At 38.2% G+C, this 21,430-nt stretch overlaps 1 protein-coding gene across 1 annotated transcript in view; it reads right to left on the bottom strand.

Moving 5' to 3' along the window:
- The window catches only part of EPHA4 (EPH receptor A4), a 169,212-nt gene that overhangs the window by 35,486 nt on the left and 112,296 nt on the right, over positions 1 to 21,430 (bottom strand). The window contains exons 6-8 of the mRNA XM_036754831.1: positions 6,784 to 6,908; positions 5,610 to 5,769; positions 3,538 to 3,649 (exon numbers count right to left, since the gene is read on the bottom strand). Coding sequence (XP_036610726.1) covers positions 3,538 to 3,649; positions 5,610 to 5,769; positions 6,784 to 6,908 — 397 coding nt within the window. The remainder of the gene's footprint in view (positions 1 to 3,537; positions 3,650 to 5,609; positions 5,770 to 6,783; positions 6,909 to 21,430) is intronic.

The raw sequence follows: 21,430 nt of genomic DNA, 5'->3' as shown, positions 1-21,430 counted from the left end.
TCTTCATGACCCCATTTAGGGTCTTCTTGGCAAAGATACTGAAGTGGTTTGACATTTTCTTCTCTAGTTCATTTTACAGATGAGTAAACTGAGGCAAACAGGGTTAAGTGACTTGCCCAGGGTCACAGAGATAGTAAGTGTCTGAGGTGGATTTGAACTCAGGAAGATGAGTCTTCATGACTTCAGGTTTGGCGCTTCATGCACTGCACCATCTAGCTGGTTTCATGGAGTTTTATTGAGGCTCAAACAAGATAAAGTACATTGTAAAGTAAATTGTAAGCTTTGAAAGGGTGATGGGTGGGCTGTGAGATGCTGCTGCTGTTGACAATGATGATGATGGTGGTGATTCTGTAGTAAAGAGGATTCTCATTCAGGTGTGGGTTAGATTAGATCTTTTCTTATATAAGGAGATATACCTGAAAGGCAGCCTGCTGGGGTAGATCAAGCACTGGATTTGGCGTTAGAAGGCCCGGATTCAACTTCTGACTGTGCCATTTACTGGTTTGTAACCTTGGGCACTTTCCCTCTTCAGCCTCGGTGTCCTCACTCATAAAGTGAGAGGGCTGGACTCCAGAGCGGCTTCCGGCTCTAAAAATCTGCTTCTAAGAAGCAGAGCACTTAGAGGAGTTGGGACGATCAGCAGAGGTGGCCATTCTAATTTCCCTGGCTTTGTTTCATCTGTTGCTTTCCAGGAGCCTCTGCCAAACTCTGGCTCATCATCCAAAGGCAGGATCCCAAAAGGTCTCCTCATCTCTTTCCCACCTTTCATTTTTACTCTCCCTAAAAGCCTAGGCTAGACTTTTGTCCCTGGTACCTGTCTCCTCTTTACCTGCTCTTGTCCAATTTAAGCATTACCAGCCTGAGATAAAGAAATAGACAGCCAGGGTGGGGAGAAGAATCGGCTGAGTGTGCAGTAGCCGCAGTGAGCCTGTCAACTACCTGGCTCCAGGCAGCCTTTCCTTTGACAGCTTTATGGCCAATACTAAAGAAGAATCAATATGAGGGCAAGGGGTTGACATTTCATTTTCTAAAAAGTGATCCATTGAGGGCCAATCACCAAGCAGTGTTTATCAGCCTTGGGAAGTGACATTTTTTTTTTCTTTTACGAGGGAGATGGGACAGGAATCATCTCTGGGAACTCAGCAGGCTCAATCCTCCAAGGTGGCGACTCATAATTAGAAATCCGATGCATCCAGCTATCAATCCTGCCTTAAATAATAAAGTAATCGATAAAACTGGAAAGGAAATTAAGTCATCGAGCTTGACGATGCTATTTTCTGTAGCCATGGCTTTTAATAAACCTGTCTCTCTACATTACATTTTCATATGTTCAGATTTCCTTTCTTTGGGCCAGCTCCTGAGCTAAAAGCCAAGCCTCAGAGAGAAATTATTACAACAAAGGACGAATTATTTATAATTACACAGATTTCGCTACTCTCTTTAAGACCACTTAAAAGTGAAGAAGAAGAAGAAGATGGAGGAGAAGAAGAAGATGAAGATGAGGAAGAAGAAGAAGAAGAAGAAGAAGAAGAAGAAGAAGAAGAAGAAGAAGAAGAAGAAGAAGAAGAAGAAGAAGAAGAAGAAGAAGAAGAAGAAGAAGAAGAAGAAATCAAGAGCAAAGTTGGAATTACCTTAAGACAGGGACTAGGTAATACCAGTGGCTATTTGCTTTTGAAATGGGACAGTCACTCAACCTTTGTAAAAGGTAAGAGGTTAGACTTACTTTTCATGAGATTATTTTCTTACTCAGCACCAAGACATCATAATGCTTTGTTTTCATTTGAAATCTGAGCTGCCAGGGTCACCTTGAGTCTTCTCAGACAGAAATGCCATGAGAAATAAACTAGGCTTCCAAATTCCCTGCCTCAGTAAACTAACATTTACGAGGCATGTTCAGAATGTCTCTTCTAAGGGAAATGTTTTAAGGGACTGATCAATGTCTGTACTGAAATAGCATTCCTTTTTTGGTAGGGATTTTAATCTTAGTTTAACAGAACTCTAGAGAGGACAGGGGGAACCTTCAAGGGTACATAGCATAAATCCATCCCTCATTTTACAGATGAAAAAACTGCGATTCAGACAGGAAAACTTGGGCAAAGCTACACAGGTAGCAAAGCAGAATCAAGATTTACATGGAATTGTTATCTTTCATATTTATATGGTACTTTGATCATGATAATCAATCAATTAATAAGCAATTATTAATCAAGTAGGTGGGCTTATCCCCATTTTACAGATGCAGAAACTTGGTGAAGTGTGGCCAAATGACTAGTCCAAAGTCACGAACTAGTATATAGCACATCCAGGACTTGAATGCGGGTCCTTTGACTCTAAACCTAATGCTTGGTCCACCACCACTACGGCAGGCTGCTTTTCAGGCACATCTTATTATGTACTCCTCACCAAAGAGAATTACCCTTAATGCAGAGATTTGCAGAGAGGAAGGAAAACTTTCTTAAATAACCCAAGTTACAGCCAATTTGTTCAATTGTTTTCAAGTCCAACTCTTTGTGACCTGGTACTCTAACCACTCGGCCACCTAGCTACTCTTCCAGCTAGTAAATCAATGCATGTAAAGTACTTTGTAAATATTAAAGCCTTATAGACATTTCGGTAATAGTCATTGCTATTATTATTATCACATGGCTGAATTAAGCTAATGTTACAGAATTCATTAAAAACAGAATGTGCCTAGATGCAGGCAGCATGGAATTCTGACCCAGCTCCTGGCAGACTGTCCTAATACCCTCATTCACTCGTTCAGTAACATATTCAATAAATACCACTGCTCTAGGCAATGGAACAAGATAATATTCACTAAGCCGAACTCTCTAAAATGATATTTCTTAAAATTCTGTGTAACTATAGGCAAGTCACTTTATCTTCTCTGAGCTTCAGATTCAACACCTGTAAAATGGGGTTAATATCACTTGTATCACCTGTACCTGTGAGAGTTGTCCTGAGTCTCAAATGAGATAACAATAGATTTTGCAAATTTTAAAGACCTGTATATGAACAAAAGCTGTCATTATTTATTTGTTTGTTCATTTATTCATGCATTCATTTATTCATCTCTTCATTTCTTCCTTCCTTCCTTTCTCCCTTTCTTCCTCTCTCTCTCTCTCTCTCTCAGGTTAGCATAGTACCTGGCACAGAGTAGGCTATTAATAAATGTTTCTCGATTAATTATTGATTGGCTTTTAATTTCCTTCTTTTGTCACATAGAATCATTGCAGGTGATATGCATCAACCATTAAATTCATTATCAACTATAGCATCAACCTTCAGCTGTAAGCAAGGTAACCATTTGTTACTGTTACTGTTATTATTTTTCCTTGAAGAGCTGCTAGGAGTCTGACCACAGCCTTAGGAGGGCAGAGGCCCCAACAACTGAAGATCAAAGGGACAAGGGAGGGAGTTTGTAATGCAAATGTACCTTTATGATGCTAATCCAAGAATGTAGCTTTGTGCAAAGGAGACAAAGGTTCTCTTAGAAAGTAGGAGGAGGGGCCCCAGGCTGGGAGCTTAAATCCTTACCTCCGGCTGATGACAAAGGCTGCTATCAGAATGACCACAAGCACAACACTGCCCGAAACAGACACCAAGAGGACCGTGGAGTTTGTCCCATCTCCAATGATTCGGGAAGGCACTGGAAAAAGAAAATAAGACAGTTTTCCCTAAGACCTGATGTGTTCAACTTCAGTAAGGGCGAGGGGGGCCCCTACTGGGACAAGAGGGCCTTTCTCCCCACCACAGCTTTCTGTTTAGAATCCTCTCCTAGCCCAGGGACTGGGAAGCTGTCCTAGCCTCTCTCAGTCCTTCATTAAACATTCCCTCAACACTTCCTTAATGAGATAGAAACCTATTCAGAAAGCTTAGAGAAGAACTCTATCTTGCTTCGAATTGTAGCCTGCTCCAACTCATGCCTCAGGAGAAAGACATAATTGGAGGCCCAGTGGTGAAGGAGGAATCTGGAATAGACCTGCCAGCGGGACTTTGAGGAAGTCACTTCACCTCCGGACCTTAATTTCCTCACATGACAATTTTCTTCAACTGGATTAAATGAGTCCTTCCACCTATGCATCTGGAATCAAAAAGGTTGTATCATCATCTAATGCATTGCTGCCCACCTTTTTTGCTGAAAGCAAGAGGCTGCATGCAACCAGTGAAAAGATGGCTGGTTCTAGAGAGAGAGAATCTGGGTTCAAATCTAGGCTCTGCCATTTACTACCTGTGTGAACTTGAGCCTTAACTTCCTTTGTCCCCAATTCCCTCCTCAGGGAAGCAAGAGGATTGGACTAGATGGCCTCTGCCATCTAGCTTTAGCTCTTTGATCATGTGACCAAATGCTCAATGTTGACTTCCATTCTTGCCAATATCCCAATGGACTCAATAAATACCCATTAAGTGCCTACAAGGAAAAAGTCAGGCTCTCAGGTTCAAAAGACAAAATACTCCCTGCCCATAAGAAATCTGACTACTACCTCCCATAAAAGGAACCTGCCCTAATCAGTAGACCTCCTCTTCCTCTGACTTCATAGTCTAGATTTTGCTGGGCATTTCTCTTGCAGTACTTTATTTTATAAGCTCTGGGTAAATGACACCAATCAACAAAAACAAGGTAAACCTCTCTAAAGGTGCCCTTGATCCTATCCTCTCCCAGCTTTCCCAGTAGATCCACCCCCAACCATTGTACCACTCTCTTACCTTCCCTCTCTCCCGGTCTACTGACTTATATACCAATAAACACTTTCATGGATGCCTATCCTTAAGAACTCTCATTCCATCTTACCAATCCTTGCTAGCTATCAAGAAAATCCCTGGTCAATCCATGGTGCCACCATAATGGAAGCTACAGTGTAGTATGAAGAGATGACAAATACATAAATACCTGTAATACAACATAATGCATCATAAATGCATAAAAAGGTACAAGAAGTGTTTTGTGAGGACCAAGATTGGGTTAGGTAATTATTGTCTGATCAAAGAAGGCTTCTTGGAAGAGGTGGCATTTGTGTTGTGCTTTAAAGGATAGATAAGAATTGAAAGTGGACTGGGTGGAGGTGGGGGAGAGGCAGGGCAGCTTTAGGAGAACATTCTATGAATGCTGGGAACAGAGTGAGGAATTTCTAGGAGACAATGAAGTACAGAAGACAGTGAGCAATCTAGATGGCCAAGTGAGGCATGGTATAGCAGAAGGGAATAGTAGAAGATAAACCTGGAAACAAATACCTTTAACAGAGAATTTGCGAATAACAAGATTTTCAAGTCACAGCCACTTATCTAAAACAATATTCAATAAAACAAATCCATGGATGAGTCTCTGGAGAGTGACTTGATTGATGTTCAGTTTAATGATTAAATGAAATAATACTTGTAAGGCCCTTTACTGACCTTAAAGTGTTTATAAATATGAGTTTATCAAGGTATAAAATGTTGTCATTACTAGGCCTTAATCTGTACTCCATAGGTAGAGAAAAGCACTTTGCAGACATGAATGCATCTCACAAACGTCAGCTATGATTCTTGTTATTGTCAGTAATATTTTTATCGCTCCAAGGAAAGTCTCAGAAGGATTCTGCTCCTGGTCAGGCCTTGGCTCCTCTTACCTGTGTTAGTTGTGACCTCAAAGGGTTCACTGAAGTCTCCATAACCTGCTGCTGTTCGGGCCCTCACATGGAATACATAGGAAGTCAAGGGGTTCAGACCTTTGATGTCAGTGTTCCTGGAGGCTGTCCTCACAATCCTGTAACTGCGTTCATTCTGATCCTACAAGAGAAGACATAGTTGATGAAAAGAAGAAGCTGATTAAAAACAAAAGCAAATTCGCTTGGAGATTGACAATATATGTAGATTGCATTTTTTTTAAGTTCCAAATGCACTTCATTTTTCTGAATGCTATTTTTTTTTCTTCTTGGCTCTCAACCAAACAGAAAAGACACAGGATAGTTAGGTATCAGTGATCACTTTTGACACAGAACGTTGGAAACTCCAGGTAAACATCCAGATCTTTGATTATAATCTCTTTTGACAATAACACTTAATGAAAACGGGTAGGCTCCCCCACCACCCCCAACAATACACGACAGAAATAAGTACATGAAGGACCCTGTCAAAGTCTTCTTTGTATTTTCTGACTAGGAAATGTCAAAAAAATGTTGTAATCTAGTTTGAATAAAAATCTTCTGTCCTTTTCTGCTTTTAATAGGCTGCAAATAAGCGATTATCTTTTTTTTTTAAAAAAAAAAAGAGAAAGAGAAGGTAATTATTCATTTTCTAGACAACCTTGCATGCAAATAGCTCTTTTCATAGTTCTTTTCTTGAAGAGAGACAAGTTATTTGTAAAAAAAAAAAAAATGTCTTTCTATAACTTAGAGAGGCTGAAGAATGTAATTTTCCCTCCCCTATTTTCTATTAAAAGCCATCAAACTCATACCATCATTCTGAACAGAAGCTATGCACTTAAACGGATGTTATTATTACTACTGTCTTATATATCTCACTCTTACATTACTGTCTTGGCTAGTGTCTTGAGCTTCTTAAGTGACACTTATTTACATGGTAAATACCCCTCACTCTATCTTAAGAACAAAATGTACAGTCATTCCGGGAGGTATTATATCATTCCTATTATTCAGAGTCATTATTTGAGCATATGAAGTTCATAACTGACCATGATTATTAAGAATCCAAATATATTCAGCCTTGGAAATATGCAAGTATCCGGGGCTAGTCTTACTATGAATTCAAAAGAAAATCTGACTTCCTCTTTTTAAATCATACCTTCTCATAATATTTGACTTCATACTCTAAGATGACTCCATTTGGTCGATCAGGTTCCAGCCAAGCCAATGCAACGCTATATCTCGTTATTTCTTTAGCCTGGATCAAAGCAATAGAAGACGGAGCTGCCAGAAACATTTAAAAGACAGAGGCAAAGAGTTTATTTTAACAATTTTCTTCATATCAATGATCATAATGGGTCAGTGTTATTCTTTATTTTCTTTTTACACATGTAGACCATCTTCATCCCTACTCCCTTACCCCATTCCATTTTACAAAAGAGGTCTTATTTTTAAAGAATTCATAAGTATTCTGGCTTCCTGGTCTTTACTCTAAAGAGGATCCCCAAAGTCAGAGCTTGGTAGTCCAAAGTGCTATGATGTTACACAGTGCCTATAGCCAATCCCTCATAAAAGGCCAAAGTTATAGAATACTGGCTTGTTTCTGACCTTTCGCAAAACACAAAAGCTTTTAGAAGAGCTTCTTTTAGCTCTATAAAACTGGATCATCGTCCTTCCCAAACACTAATGGGTGACATTTTATTGGTCTTAAACTTCATTAAAACAAAAGAAAAAAGAAAGAAAAGAAAATTCAGAGCTCTCTTAAGGGGATGGGAGTACGGGGGAGAGAATTCATATATCCAGTTCCCTGAAAAGGAAAACATGATTCCGTAGTGTAAACAGTTTGTATATTTTAACAATCCCAATTAATATGCCAAACACAGCACCCTTAACAGTTTGCACTGCGTAAAATCAGGAAAACATACAAACAATCCAATAATTAGTTTCTCTGGTTGTATATGGCATTTTCTAGCAGTTTCTCAGTGTTTGTTTGTTTGTTTTCCGGGGCTTGGAGAGTGGGGGTGGGATTAGGGAGGGAAGTTGGCAAGTGGACAATGCCTCCCTCCCTTGACCCATACAAGAACAGATTCAGTACTCTACTGAGGAAACGGATTGTTACAGATTTATGAGCCAGCCTGCCCAATTTCTGTTGTGTTGCTACTGTGTGGTCAAATCTCTAGCCAGCTGTTATCAAGCTCTGCCATGGCTGACAATAACTGGTACAAATGTAGGGTCTCCTGGGATAAAAGGGCACATTCATGAAATTTTTAATCTTATCTAACAAAGCTGTCCTGTAGAAGCAGAGATTAGAGGTCTTCCTAAATTGAATGTATTTTCTTTCTTTTACTTATTTTTTTTCTCTCAAACTGTAGAAATGTATGGGATTTTATAGACAAGATGAAAGCCAACTAAAAAAAAGAGCCAATACAATACAATTGCATCAGCCCCTCCTCCCCCACCATCACTGGTAACTTCCAAATACAAGATAAGACAGATAAATACAATTGTCACCCAAAATGGAAATGGAATAAAAAAAAAAAAGCTTCAAATCTGCTTGACCGTATCCGACAGCTCTCCTGATGAGAATGAAAACAACCAGCAGACACCACAGAGGAACAAAAGAAGGAGTCCCCAGCTGAAGCAAAGCCATGAGGGATCGTCTCCTTGATTTAATGTTTGACAGCTTGGCATCTCTGTTAGAGATGCCTCTGGAGCTGAGCTCCACACACACACACACACACACACACACACACACACACACACACACACACACACAGAGACACTAAATTGGTGTCTCTCTTTCTCCTCACCCACAATGCCACATACATGTAGATGAGATCTTTTAAGGAAACATATACAAGAGATCAGAGAGGACACAACATCCTCATTAAATGATGTGAGAGAAATACCCTTCAGATAAGCAATACCAAACTAGATGAGTAATCATTCCTGACATTTCCATAGCATTTTGAGGTTTACAAAAACATGGTATCCAAACTGGAGGGCACTAACCACTTTGAGCAGGGTCGTCTGGGTGTTCTATGCTAAAATTCTGCATGCGGATTGTTCTCTATGCCCTTTACCACTGAAGTGTAATTTGTCTAGTTGAATCATAACTGGCTAGTTCTAAGGCGAGGATCAGCTTTCTTTAAATTCCCTTCCCCCTTCCCTTTAAACCAAGTGTCCTCCAAATGATCACTGGCCTTGTAAGTTTTTGTTCTTTTCTAAGTATTTGGACAAAAGTAGGAAATACCCTTGGCTATTTTCCCTTTCTTCTTTCAACCTTAGTCAACAGGACTAGCCTATGTTTATGCAACATTTTAAGCTCAGTGAAGCCTTTCTTTGACCCTCACAACAACCCTCTGAGGTCAGCAATGGTATTGTCCCCATGCTATACATGAAAGTGAGACTCAGAAAAGGTGAACAACTTCTCCAGGATCACAGAGCTACTAAGTGTCAGAAGCAAGTTTCAAACCCAGGCCTTTCAGCTCCTTTCTAGTAGGGTCCATTTCTTTTACCATATCCCTGGTCTGGCACATAGTAGGAACTTATTAAATCTTGTTGATTGATTGGTTCATTAATACCAGGACTAGTATTCTATTGATTTCACTGGGCTGCCCTTAGCCAAAACCAAAGCTGGGCCTTGTTATTGTTCAGTTTAGTTGTATCCAACTGTTCGAGACCCTTGGACCATATTGTCCAGGGGGTTTTCCTGGAAAAGATACTGGAGTGGTTTCCCATTTCTTTCTCCATTTCTTTCTCATTGGGTCTTAGGATCATATATTTAGAGATTAAAGAGTCCTCTTAGGTCATGGAGGCCAACCTCCTAATTTTACAGATAAAGAACCACAGATGTAAATCTGGAAGGGACTGAATAGGTCATTTTGTCCAATTCCCTTCAATGTCACTCGAGAACCCATAAGTTAAGTGTCTTGGCCAAAGTCAGAAAACTAAGCGAATTTCACAGGTCCAGAATTTGAACTCGGGTCATCTGAATCCAAATCCAGCATTCTTTCCACTGTACCGCACTGCCCAAAGACTTGCCTAAGTAAGTAGCAAAAGTAGGATTCTAACAAAGGAATCACTAAAAATATAAGGAAACTAGAAACATGCTCATTGGAAATAGCAAGAACCCTCTCTACTGGATGGCACAGAGTATTCTTTGATAAATGGCACAGAGCAACTACCCCAATACGTGGTAGTCAGAAGAAGGCCCTCTCTGGCAATGAGAGATCTTTTCTGCCCAGGAATTAAATGGGTTCCTTTACAGGGCACACTGTATATATAAAACAAGGCTCTTTAAATTCTAATTCTTAGGCTTGGATAAAAGAGGAGGCTAGAAAAAGAGCATGAGGGAGGGAAAAATCATAAAATGAACTTCCTCCAGGAGATGGTCTGGGTGAGATAATGATAACCTGAAGAATGCAAGGGAAAATCTGCCTGCGGGTGCTGTGAGTGGCACTGATTAACTAGGAAGGTTTTTCTCTGACTAGGCTAGCCTGCGTCTGCTACATGCAGGAAATGAATATGATTTTTATTTTAGAACTTAGAGAAGCAGTATCATTGTGCTATTACTGCAAAAGGGAATATGTGATCACTGAGATGCCAGAATGGTGCCGGGCAGGAGTTAACAATATAATAATGTTAGAATAATGTAATATTTCTAGGCATTTCCCATATACTGGGGGAGAAAACTGGTTAGTAAAAACGCAGAGGTAAAGTCAACTCTCAGTACCCTATGTGAGCATTTATGAAGGTGATGAAGGGGGGAAATATGGGGAGAAATAAGTTTCAGGTAAAGAGGAGAGTGCTATGAGGTTTAAAAAAATGGAGGACCCAATGTCAGTGTTAGTATGGGGGGAAAAGGCCAAGGAAACTGAAACCCTGCAATTTTTCTCCAGAGATTGACTAGAGGGGATGAGAAGTACCTCAGAGGGCTCCTTACAAAACATAGTTAAATACATTTAAAATAGTTCTGTGGAACAGGCAACAGAAAATAAGGAATCAGGAAGGGTACATATGCAGCTACCCCTCACCAAAAAGGATGAATTCCAGCAGAATTTTGATTGCTATCTTAAAATGAAAGGGGCAATTCTTTTTCTTTTTCTTTAAAATTTTTCAGTACTTTTTGTTTTGACAGCCTCTACCCCTGGTTAGTAAAAATGTAAAGGTAAATCTAACTCTTGGTACCCTATGTGAGCATTTACGTAGGCGACAAAGGGGCAAATATAGGGGGAAATAAGTTTCAGGTAAAGAGGAGAGCGCTCTGAGGTTTGAAAAAATGGAGGACCCAATATCAATGTTAGAATGGGGGGACAGCCTCTACCCCTTCCGAAAAGAAAAGTACATCTCCCCAAATTAGTTTATCAAAGTTTGGCTCATGCATCAGCCTCTACAGGATACTTATTCTGGTTCCTCCAGGTGCTAGTGGCCTCTAGCTATGCTAGTACCATATGTTTTCAAGTAATCAAGCACTTATTGAGTACTTATCGAGTTCTAAGCACTGGGGATACAAAGTTAGGTCAACACACACACACACACACACACACACACACACACACACACACACACACACACACACGCACATGAGTCCCTGATCTTAAGCTCACAGTCTAACTGGAGAAACAATATGAAAATAATTATGTACAAGTTATCTATAGACAAGATAAATGGGAAATGACCAAAAGAGAGAAGATACTAGCTTGAAGAAATATTGGAAAAAGGTTCCCATAGAAGGTGAGAATTGGGGAAATCAGAGATGAATAGAAAAAGCATTCTAGGCATGATGGATAGCCAAGGGCAAATGCCTGGAGTAGAGACTGTGATACCTGTAAGAATCAGCAAAAAGGCCAGTAGCAATTGTATTTGCTCTGCGTATATATTTTTTTGTAGTACATGTTATACCTTCCCCTACCCACACCAACACCTTCTTTGTTCTTTGAGAATAAGGTTTATTTCATTTTTGTGTCCTTAGCACCTAATATAGTACCTGTCACATAAAAGCTTCCTAATGAATGTCTGTTAAATCAAACTGAACTGAATGTGTCCTTCTCTTTGGGGAGTATGGAATAACATCAACCCTTGCATTTGGCCAGAGTTTTATTGACCTCAAAAAGTTGACTTCATTTACACTGGCGCATTCATTATGTGCACTGCTCTTTGGGGCCCTGCTGCATCACTGTGGTTCACTTCATGGAAGTTCTCCCCCATTTCTTAGAATTCTTCATATCTGTCATTCCTTTATAGCACAGTAATATTCCATTATATTCATACACAGAAGCTTTTTTCTGCTAGTCTCCAATTATTGGATGTACTTTTCGTTTTTACCTTTAGATTGTCATGAATATGAACAACTGAATCTTTTAAATTAACAAGAACCTCCTTTGGATATAATCCAAGTAATGATACATTTGAAGGTATAAACAGTTTGGTAATTTTTCTTTTATAATTCCAAGTTGTTTTCCAAAATGGTTCAACCAGGTCAAAACTGCTCTAGTAATAAATGAATCTCACAGCCCCTCCACTGATGTTTTCTCATCTTTGCTAGCACGATGGGTATGTTGTAATTTTCTTGAAGTTATTTTGATTTACCTTTCTTTGATTATTAATAATTTTTCAAGTGTTTAAATATAATTTAGACTTGTTGAATTATTTTTTAAATAAACAATTGTTTATTTTTTTCTCCCTCTCACCTTCCCCTACATACACTTGGGGAAAAACAAAACAAAACAAAAACTCATTATATTATTTATTTTTTCAAAAAAAGGATTATATAGTTCATAAGTATCAGAGACAGGATTCAAAGATAAGTCTCTTGGCTCCAAATATAGTGCTATTTCCACTGTGCCATTAATAATAATGGGCTGTACACAGGTTATGTCCCAGAATAAAGTCCTCAAAGTTACCAAAAGCTCTAGCACTATAAGCATTTGAATCATATAACATTCTGATTTTAGAGTTTATAATTTGGATAATTTTTCCTCCAACCTCAAATCAACCTAACACTTTTAACATTGCACCTGAGAAAATGCTTTTACTTTCCCTCTGTAATCAATTTTTCTCATCATTTGAAGTATTGGCTTCTTCCCAGACCATTCATTCCTGCATAGTCTGCTACTAGACAGAAAAGTGATGTCACTGTTCATAAAACTAAACATCAAACTGTCCCATCTTGACTCAATGTCAACTGGATCGTAGCTGTCAATCAAGGATCGGCAAATTAATGGACTGTGGATGTGTTGATCATTTATTTCCAAACCAAAGTTTACTTAATTTATGGCTTCTAGGCTTGTGAGAGAATGAATGAATAATTCTTTTACCCTTCAGAAGGAGATAAGGAAAGCCATGCTGAGTAAGGTCCCGGGGTTCTTATAGGCTAAGACAGAATATACCCTTTTGACATCCTTGTCTGACTGGACTTCCCATGGGACAAAACTCTGTTTACCAAATGGGGGACAGGATGGGGAAGAGAATAGGACTATGCAACTAGGAAGCATTTACCAAAGATGAACTAAAGATGCAGTAGTGATATGGAAAAATGTATTTTGAAACGTTATTTAATTCAATTCAACAAACAGAGGTGTCAACAAGAATTATTCTAGACATAGGGGTTGTGGTAAGGCACAGTCCCTATCCTCATGGAATTTATGATCTAGTAGAAGGTTAAAGCAGATAAACCCATAAGAATAATACAAAATAATGCTTGAGAGGTATATTATTAGAGAGGTATGAAGAAAATGCCTTATAAACTCCGTATATAACATCCAGAAGTTGTTATATATACACACACATCATGTTTTTGTTGTTGTTGTTTTATTTTAACTTTTTAGTAAATTCTTTAAACCTTCAAATCTTGCATGGATCTGCCGAGAGGCATACAGACCTTCTTGCCACCTTCCATTTACTAGTTAAACAAAGAGAGGCTATCACCATAGTCCTAGGACTTTGGGGGTAGGAAGAGAGGTAAGTGGCAGGGAAACAACTACAAAAACCAGAGAAAAGCTTTAGTATTTAGGAAGAAAATGTATGTGGTATCATGGGAACCAAAATAGGCAAAGACTGACTTTGTGTAGTTCCTGACCAGTAATTTCCATTATAGTCCTCATTCGGAACTTTTAGTGCATTAAAAACAAAGAAACCAAAATTGTCCATCAAGTCTACCAGTGTACCAATCGTTACATGGACATTCAGTTGTTGCCAAAATTTCATTGTATCATTGAAGAGGAAAGATGCTTATTCTAATGTACAGCGGCGATAGGGCTAACATGGCAGATAGAAGGTGATAGAATAGGAATCTCGAATTTGCAACTGGCACATGGAGTTTTTACTGAGCCTTTGGGATTTATTTATGAATTCCCCAAGTTTGAGGTCGTGGTAATTATTTTAAGCAATGGCTAACGACACTTCTGTTCTCCAATATCTATTCCGGAGGGCAACTTTTCACATTGTTTCCAAATATCCATATTTTTTAAAGCCAAAACTTCATATTTCTTATTTAGTTGTCATTTAAAAAAACAAACAAACCTCAATCATTGTGCATTCAACAAATCTTTCCTGAGTGCCAGTAATGATACTTATGTGACTTTCGGTCCCCAACCAAAAGCCTCAGTTTCCTCATTTTACCAAACCATTTGCCATTTACCAAACTCTGACAATCTTCCCTCAACAATATATAATACTAAATATTATATTATTATATATTAAAACAAAGGAAATTTTAGGCAAAATAAGCTAACACAGAGATAGTCTGATAAAATTTGTACCTGTATCTTCCCACCTATAGGGATAGGGGGTGTGTGTTTTGGGAGAGTATATCTTATCAACCAAGTTTTACCATTGAAATGAAGAATTCAGCTGCCTATCATTAATACTATCCTGATTTATATCATAATAATTCTAATGTAATCATATAAGCATTAATATATAATTAATACCTTCAACCACATATTATTAGTGGTATTTTCATTTACATAATAATACTTTTAATGGCATTAGTATTTTAATTTATATAATAATAATTTTAATATTATTAGTATTTTCATTTACATTGTTATCTTTGTATATCTTTCTTTTTCTTGTTCTGCTTATTTCATTTGCCATCAGTATACACGGATTTTCTTCTACCATCCCTTAAAGTAGTTTTGTTTGCTTTCTTTCAAAAAACATGTTGTCTTACTTCCTATTTAGGCTACCTAAGGCAAGGTCAGTAATTTCAGAAGCATTTTGGTCCTGACTATTGTTTTCATCCACCAAGGGAACACTGATTTTACAAAGTAGCCTAGGGTGCTTACTAGTGTTCCCAGAGCTAATATGTGCCAGAGGCAGGATTTGAACCCCAGACTTCCTATCTCAAAGACAGAGTAGCCCTGTTTCTACTCAGTCATTCCATTTCTATATCAGCATATCCCTGGGTAATTTCTAGTAGTGGGACCATAAATTCTTCCCATGTTTTTGCCTTGCTCTGGCAAGAAGGATCCCCTGTAACCACAAACTCCAGAAATAAAAAGTACCCCCAGAATTATCTTTCTTTAAGAAGGAGAGCCAACCTGGACAATAACACTATAGTAGGAGGCAGGGCTCAAGATGATCTAGTCTAAATGACAAGGGGGACTCATTGGATTATTGATTATGCTGGGGTTTGGTTCTGGGTAAAAAGTCATTACTGGAAGGAGGGAAGGGCAGCAGGGACATAAAAAATGAAAACCTCCACATCTCCATGAATACTTGACCAAATTTAAATATTTGACCAAACGAAATACTCAACCAAAATGAGAGCCAGTTAAGTTTTGGCATTAGGATCAGGGTCATCTCTCCATTTGGAAGGGAGAACTAAGATTGTGTCCTCAATTTCTAAGGAAAAAGGGAAAGGGCAATCCAGCAGTAATTGTTGATCAAAAAACCACAAAGTTGAATGATTTGGTCTTTCCAGTGGAAATTCAGTTAAATAAACACTACCCAGTATAGCACTGGGTACTGAAAGATTCACATAATTCTAAAAAAGGACCCTTGAGTGAAGATTTTGTCTTTCATAATCAAAGAGGACCAAAATGACATCACTTAGAATCAATGTACAGTAAGTCTGACTGTGGCTGCTCAGACCAATATGAGCTTGGAAGGTTCTATCCCAGGTTGGGCACAAATAGTCCACATGAACATTTGGAATGGACCTTGGGTGAGGAATGGGGTGTTGGAAGGGGGAAGAATACCTTTAGAATGAGAATTCACATGACCAGTTGTTGCATTTGGTTTAAAGAGAATGGATTTCTTGTAATTCAGGATATGCAAACAGAGGTTTTCAGCATCTCATAGCATGTTCTGATAAATGGTAACAGCATAGATTATGTGGCAACATGGTAAGCCAGGGCCTGCCCTGACATACTTCATAAAGAAGGATTACAGACATCTGGATGTGAAATGAAGGTGGTTCTCTCTTTTATAAAAATGGTAAATTTAGCAATTAACACTACTAGGTCTATTTCTAAAGATGATTAGGGGAAAAGGAAAAGAACCTAAAAATGTTTGTAGCAGCTCTCTTTACAGTGGCAAAGCAATGGAAATTGCAGAGATGTCCATCAATTGGAGAATAGCTGAACAAGTTGTGGTATATGATTGTGAAGGAATACTAATGTGCTGTAAGAAACGATGAATTCAATAATCTTAGAAAAACATGGAAAGACTTGCATGAAATAACGAAAAATGAAACGAGCAGAACCAAGAGAACACTGCATACAGTAACAGTAATATTGTTTTAAGAATGAGCAAATAAGTCATTTTGACTATTATAAATGCTCAAATTAACTATAAAGGACGTATGAAGAAAGACACTATCTGTATCCAGAGAAAGAACTGATAAATAGAAGTATGTACAGAATAATTTTATATAGATGCATATATACATGTACATATATGTATACTCACACACCTATTTGTGTCTAATGGTAGCTATCTCTAGGATGGGGGGGAATAAATTTACATGGTAACTTTATTATATATTTAAAAAGAATAGCAAGTTGTACATAATAGATTTGTAGTTTTGTGTGCGATCATCTCTTTTTTTAATACTATGCTATGGAAATGCTTGTTTTATTCCACAAAAAAACAATTTTTTTTGAAATGGTAAATTTAGCTTTGTTTGGTTCAAAGATCAGAAGCCTACCTGCTTTAAAAAACAAAAACAAAACCAAACTCACTCTGCCTTAATATGACTGTAACATTATTCAAAGCTATCCATTCCCCCCAATAACTTGCTATTAAATACGTATTAGTGAATTTGCTGACAGTTTGATACTTAGGCATAAGAAATGGGTAGATAAAAGAAGGGAGGCATGTGGAGGTGGCATAGGGAGAAGAGGATTAACTACAAAACGTCATTCCCAGGCCAAGAAGCTTTCTCATGGACAACAAGCACAGCATTCAAAAGATACTTGAAAGAACAGCAACAGACTTGATGGCATTTCATTGCTGGCTCAAATTAGCAGGGTGAGGAGGGGTAGGGTCATGACTAGAAATAAACAGATGCCATGAGAGGTCTGTTACCCCTAGGCAACCAAGAATGAAAACAGTCCTTTATGAGACACCAAAAACTGAGCACCTGGTTGTCCATGGTTCACAATACCCAGTGTTTTGGGGAGGATGCCTTTATAACCACAGCACAGTTTATTTTCCTTTCCCTAGGATTTGAATTTAAATGGATCCTGTTTATTCAAAGAGTCTTTCACTAAGGGGTAAGAATATCCATAGTTTATACATTATCTCCTTTATTCTCAAATAGCATTTTTAAATTTAATTATATATTTATTATATAGCTATTATATATATATATATATATATATTTAATTATATATTTATATTTAATTGATAATGAGTTATTAGTTTGTTTTATTCCCTTTCTCCCAACTAAACACCATAGGTCTCTTTTGATCTTTGCACGTTTTTTAAATGATGTTCAGCATCGTCATCCAATGCTTCAGAGCATTAAAATATGTTTTTCAAAAGAAGGGATTTTACCTTGTAGGGGATATTAGGAGCCTTAATTCTGATAGTAATTGATTTTTCTTCCTCCAACCTTCCTACCCACCTATCCAACAAAGGAAGGATTCCTCTCAAGAGATCAGCAATGACAATGCCAAGAAGTCCAACCCTTCAATTTTTATGGTCTTTCATACCCTAAGCATTTTACCAAACTATGGTCTCAGCCATCTTACATACAGAGATAACTGAGAAATTTCAATCCTGGCTAATTCTCTGTCCTGCCTCACCTTACACCCTACCCCTCCCCTAAAACAACGGTCCGCATATGGACTTGCTGGGAAGGGGATGCAGCTTGGGGCAGGGCAGAGAATTAGCCAGCATTTAAATACCTCAGTTCAAACTCAGCACCTGTTCAGTTGAACCACCCTAGCTCCCTTTCCCCAAAGTCAGAAAGGAAATGTATTTTTACTTTAACGATAAGATAGAAAAATTGTTTCCTGAAAAATACAAGAAACATTCATTTTAAATCACTGGGCCTTGGTTTTATTACAGTTTTAGGGAAATCTCCTCTGGGGCAAGGTAAAGGGCCTGGTGAACGGAGTTTGTTGAAGGGGATTAGGAAAGAGTCTCACTTCTCCTGAAAATTTATATTGCACTGAATTTAACTGTCAATGATTTGGAGTGGTCTGAAATGTGAGTCAATTTGATTGAATAAGAAATGAAAATAGTTCTTCTGAATGAGTGATTTCATGCTTCTGGGTCCTAATGATAATAAATTTTATGAACAAAACTATGGGTGAACTGAGATGACCAATTTCTCTTAGAGGATGTCTGATTTGGTCTCAGTTGTATAAGTACAGTGTGAACTTTGGGCCAGGCAATTGATGGAGTCATGGAGACAGAAGGATCATTAATGGTCATCTCATCCAGGATTTGACAAATCTCAGGTACTGGGATGCAAATATTCTCAGACTATCCCTGGGCTCCTAAATTCGACAGTTGGATCCTAGCTCCAAAGCATATTTCCTGCACCCTGATCTGGTCTTCTTAACAGATGAGGAAACCGAAGTTAGAGATGTTAAAATGTCTCCCAAAAGTCACATAGCTGTCAAAGACCTGGATTAACATCCTCACTCTGCTACAGATCACCTGTACGACATTGGGCAAATCACTCACTGGGTCTACTTCTTTATTTTTCAAAATAGAGGAGTGGAGACTAGATATCTTCTTACTTCTCTTCTAACTGCAATTCTATTACCTTATAATGATGTGGGTTTATTGTTAGATTTAGAGCTAGAAGAGACCTTAAGAGATTAGACAGTCTAATCACCATTTTATAGATGAGGACACTATTAGGTCCATAGAAAGAAAGGGATTTTGTCAAATTCAACCAATAGGAGCAGAGAAAGAATTCATACACAGGTCTTCTGTCTCTAAATCTAGAGCTCTTTCATACTGCCTGCCTTTTGGGTTAGATTTCTGCCCATCTTTTAAAGCCCATCTCAAACACCCCTATAAAACCATCCCTGATTGCCTTCTATTTTCCAAATTTCTCACAAACTTCAACCCCTTCTCCCTGCTGGTCTTCACACAGAATCTTCTGTTTTTCTTATGTACTTATCCTTTATTAGTTTTATTACAATTATTTAATCCGTCATGTCCCCAGACTAGACCACAAACTTCAACAGAAGGGAGTACACTATATCAACATGTTCTCTCCATAGTACTAAATAGTTGTTGAATTAAAATAAAATTAATTAATTAATTAAATTATTAATAAAATTAAAATAGTTGCTGAATTAAATTGAATATAGCTGAATGGTGGGAAATTAGAAAAGAAAAACAAATCCTTTCTGATATCATTCATCTCAGCTCTACTCTAAGGAATACATATCAAATCCATTTGAAGATAAATCCAGACAAGCCAAATCTCTCCAAAAACTGAGCAAAGAATGTTCTGAAATGGATGTTCAAGTTGAAATAAATCACCATAATCTTTAAGAACTTTGGTAACTGAAAGGTATTCTGAAAGGATTTCAATGTGCATTTCAGATGCTTTTTTTGAAAGATACACCCATTATTGTCTCTATTTAACTATTGGGTAAAGATTGAAGTGTAAGTGACCATAAAGATCCAAGATTATTTTTTAACCAAATCTGGCATTAAAAGGTCCCTAACAATGATTCTTATATATGTCATTGGAAACAGCCACACAGCAACCAGCTTCCTCTGAAATAAAGAAAATGCCTCCCTTTCTCTCTCTCTTTCAAGTTTGAAAATGCTACATAGCACCCTCAGTCAATGAGGCTACACAGATATGTACAATTAGAAGCCAGTATTAAGATATGCCCCAGCATTACTACAAATCAACCTCCCCAAGCAGAGGCTCTATTTGGAATTAAATAACACCCATTATCGTGCACATAACTGGACTGTTCCTTCTGTTTGGTCTGAGTACTCCTTGTCTCATTTTCTGCTTACTTACTAAGAAATCTTACTTGCTAACAGAAACATGGCAGGATTCTATGCCTCTATTTCCTTTAAGAATGAATGCCAATCCAAGGCAAACAGGAAAACAAATCTTGCCATTGAGGGGAAGTACATAAAAATGGGACTGAGTAGTAGGACTATTTTAATAAAAGAAAATAATGATAAATGCTCTGAGTATAGAAATTAGGTCAGGAGAGGTGAAATCTGCTGATGGAGCCAAAACTTTTTCAGATATTATCTAGCTATAAATATGTAGCATTTTAGGATCACAGAATTAGGGCTGGAGGAAACCTAATAAGGTATCTAGTTCAACTCCCTTATTTTGCAAATTAAAAAACTGAGACCCAGAGATTGATTTGCCCAAGATCATTGTTGTTCAGTCGTGTCCAACACTGCACTGACCCCATTTGGGGTTTTCCTGGCAAAGGTGCTAGAGTGGTTTGACATTTCCTTCTCCAGCTCATTTTACAGATGAGGAAACTGAGGCAAACAGGGTTATGTGACTCTGCTTCAAACACATTGAAGTGGCAGTAATTACTGCCACTTCAATGTGTTTGAAGCAGATAGTGTTACTTCTACACCCTTCGAGTCAGCTTACCCTACTCCCTCAAACCTTCACAGGGTCCAGTTGGAAAAGCTCAACATAACCACATTTCTCAACTCTGAGATCCTCCAAAGTGCAGTTCAGTGGAAGGGGGAACCCTTCTCAAAATGAATATTTCAAATGGTGCCAGAGTTCTATTACGTTATCTTGTAGTATGGAGAATGAAGCCAGTGAGAAATGAACCCTTCTGCTGAGTAGATCAAAGCCTAAATATGTAGAAGGAGGGAAGCCTTCAGTAGCTCTGTTATAACTCCTCTCTTTCCAATAGATAGATCCATCATAGGCCTTGGGCATTCCAAATCTGAAAAAAAGGAAAACAATCCTACCAGGCCCTCCTTTTGTTACCCAACTGACTGCTAATTGACCTGCCTTGTCCGGAACCAATAAGACAATGCCTAAAGCATTTCACTTTCTGACACTCAGAGCATCGAGATCCATTCTCAATTAAAGATGTATTAATCACAGGGACTCTAAAAGCTTAGATAATATATACACAAGGAAATCTTTCTTCTTGCCTTTCACCTTCTATACTCAGAAATTTACATTTAAGGGCAAAAAATAAAAAATAAATCCTTAAGAGCCCACTTCAGAAACCAACCAATAAAAAGGTTCATTCATTAGTCTCTATCACGCTGTCGAAGATTTCTGACCCACAGTGGAACCTTTCAGACATTGGTAAGGCATTTGTCATCCTACTAAGGCAGCTTTAATTCTTCAACAAACACATCTGGGGAGGTTGTGT

This window comes from Trichosurus vulpecula, chromosome 4 (assembly GCF_011100635.1).
Source record: "Trichosurus vulpecula isolate mTriVul1 chromosome 4, mTriVul1.pri, whole genome shotgun sequence".
In the NCBI taxonomy this organism is placed as follows: domain Eukaryota; kingdom Metazoa; phylum Chordata; class Mammalia; order Diprotodontia; family Phalangeridae; genus Trichosurus; species Trichosurus vulpecula.
Note: the sequence above shows the minus strand (reverse complement) of the source record. Positions and strands in the feature narration are given on the sequence as shown.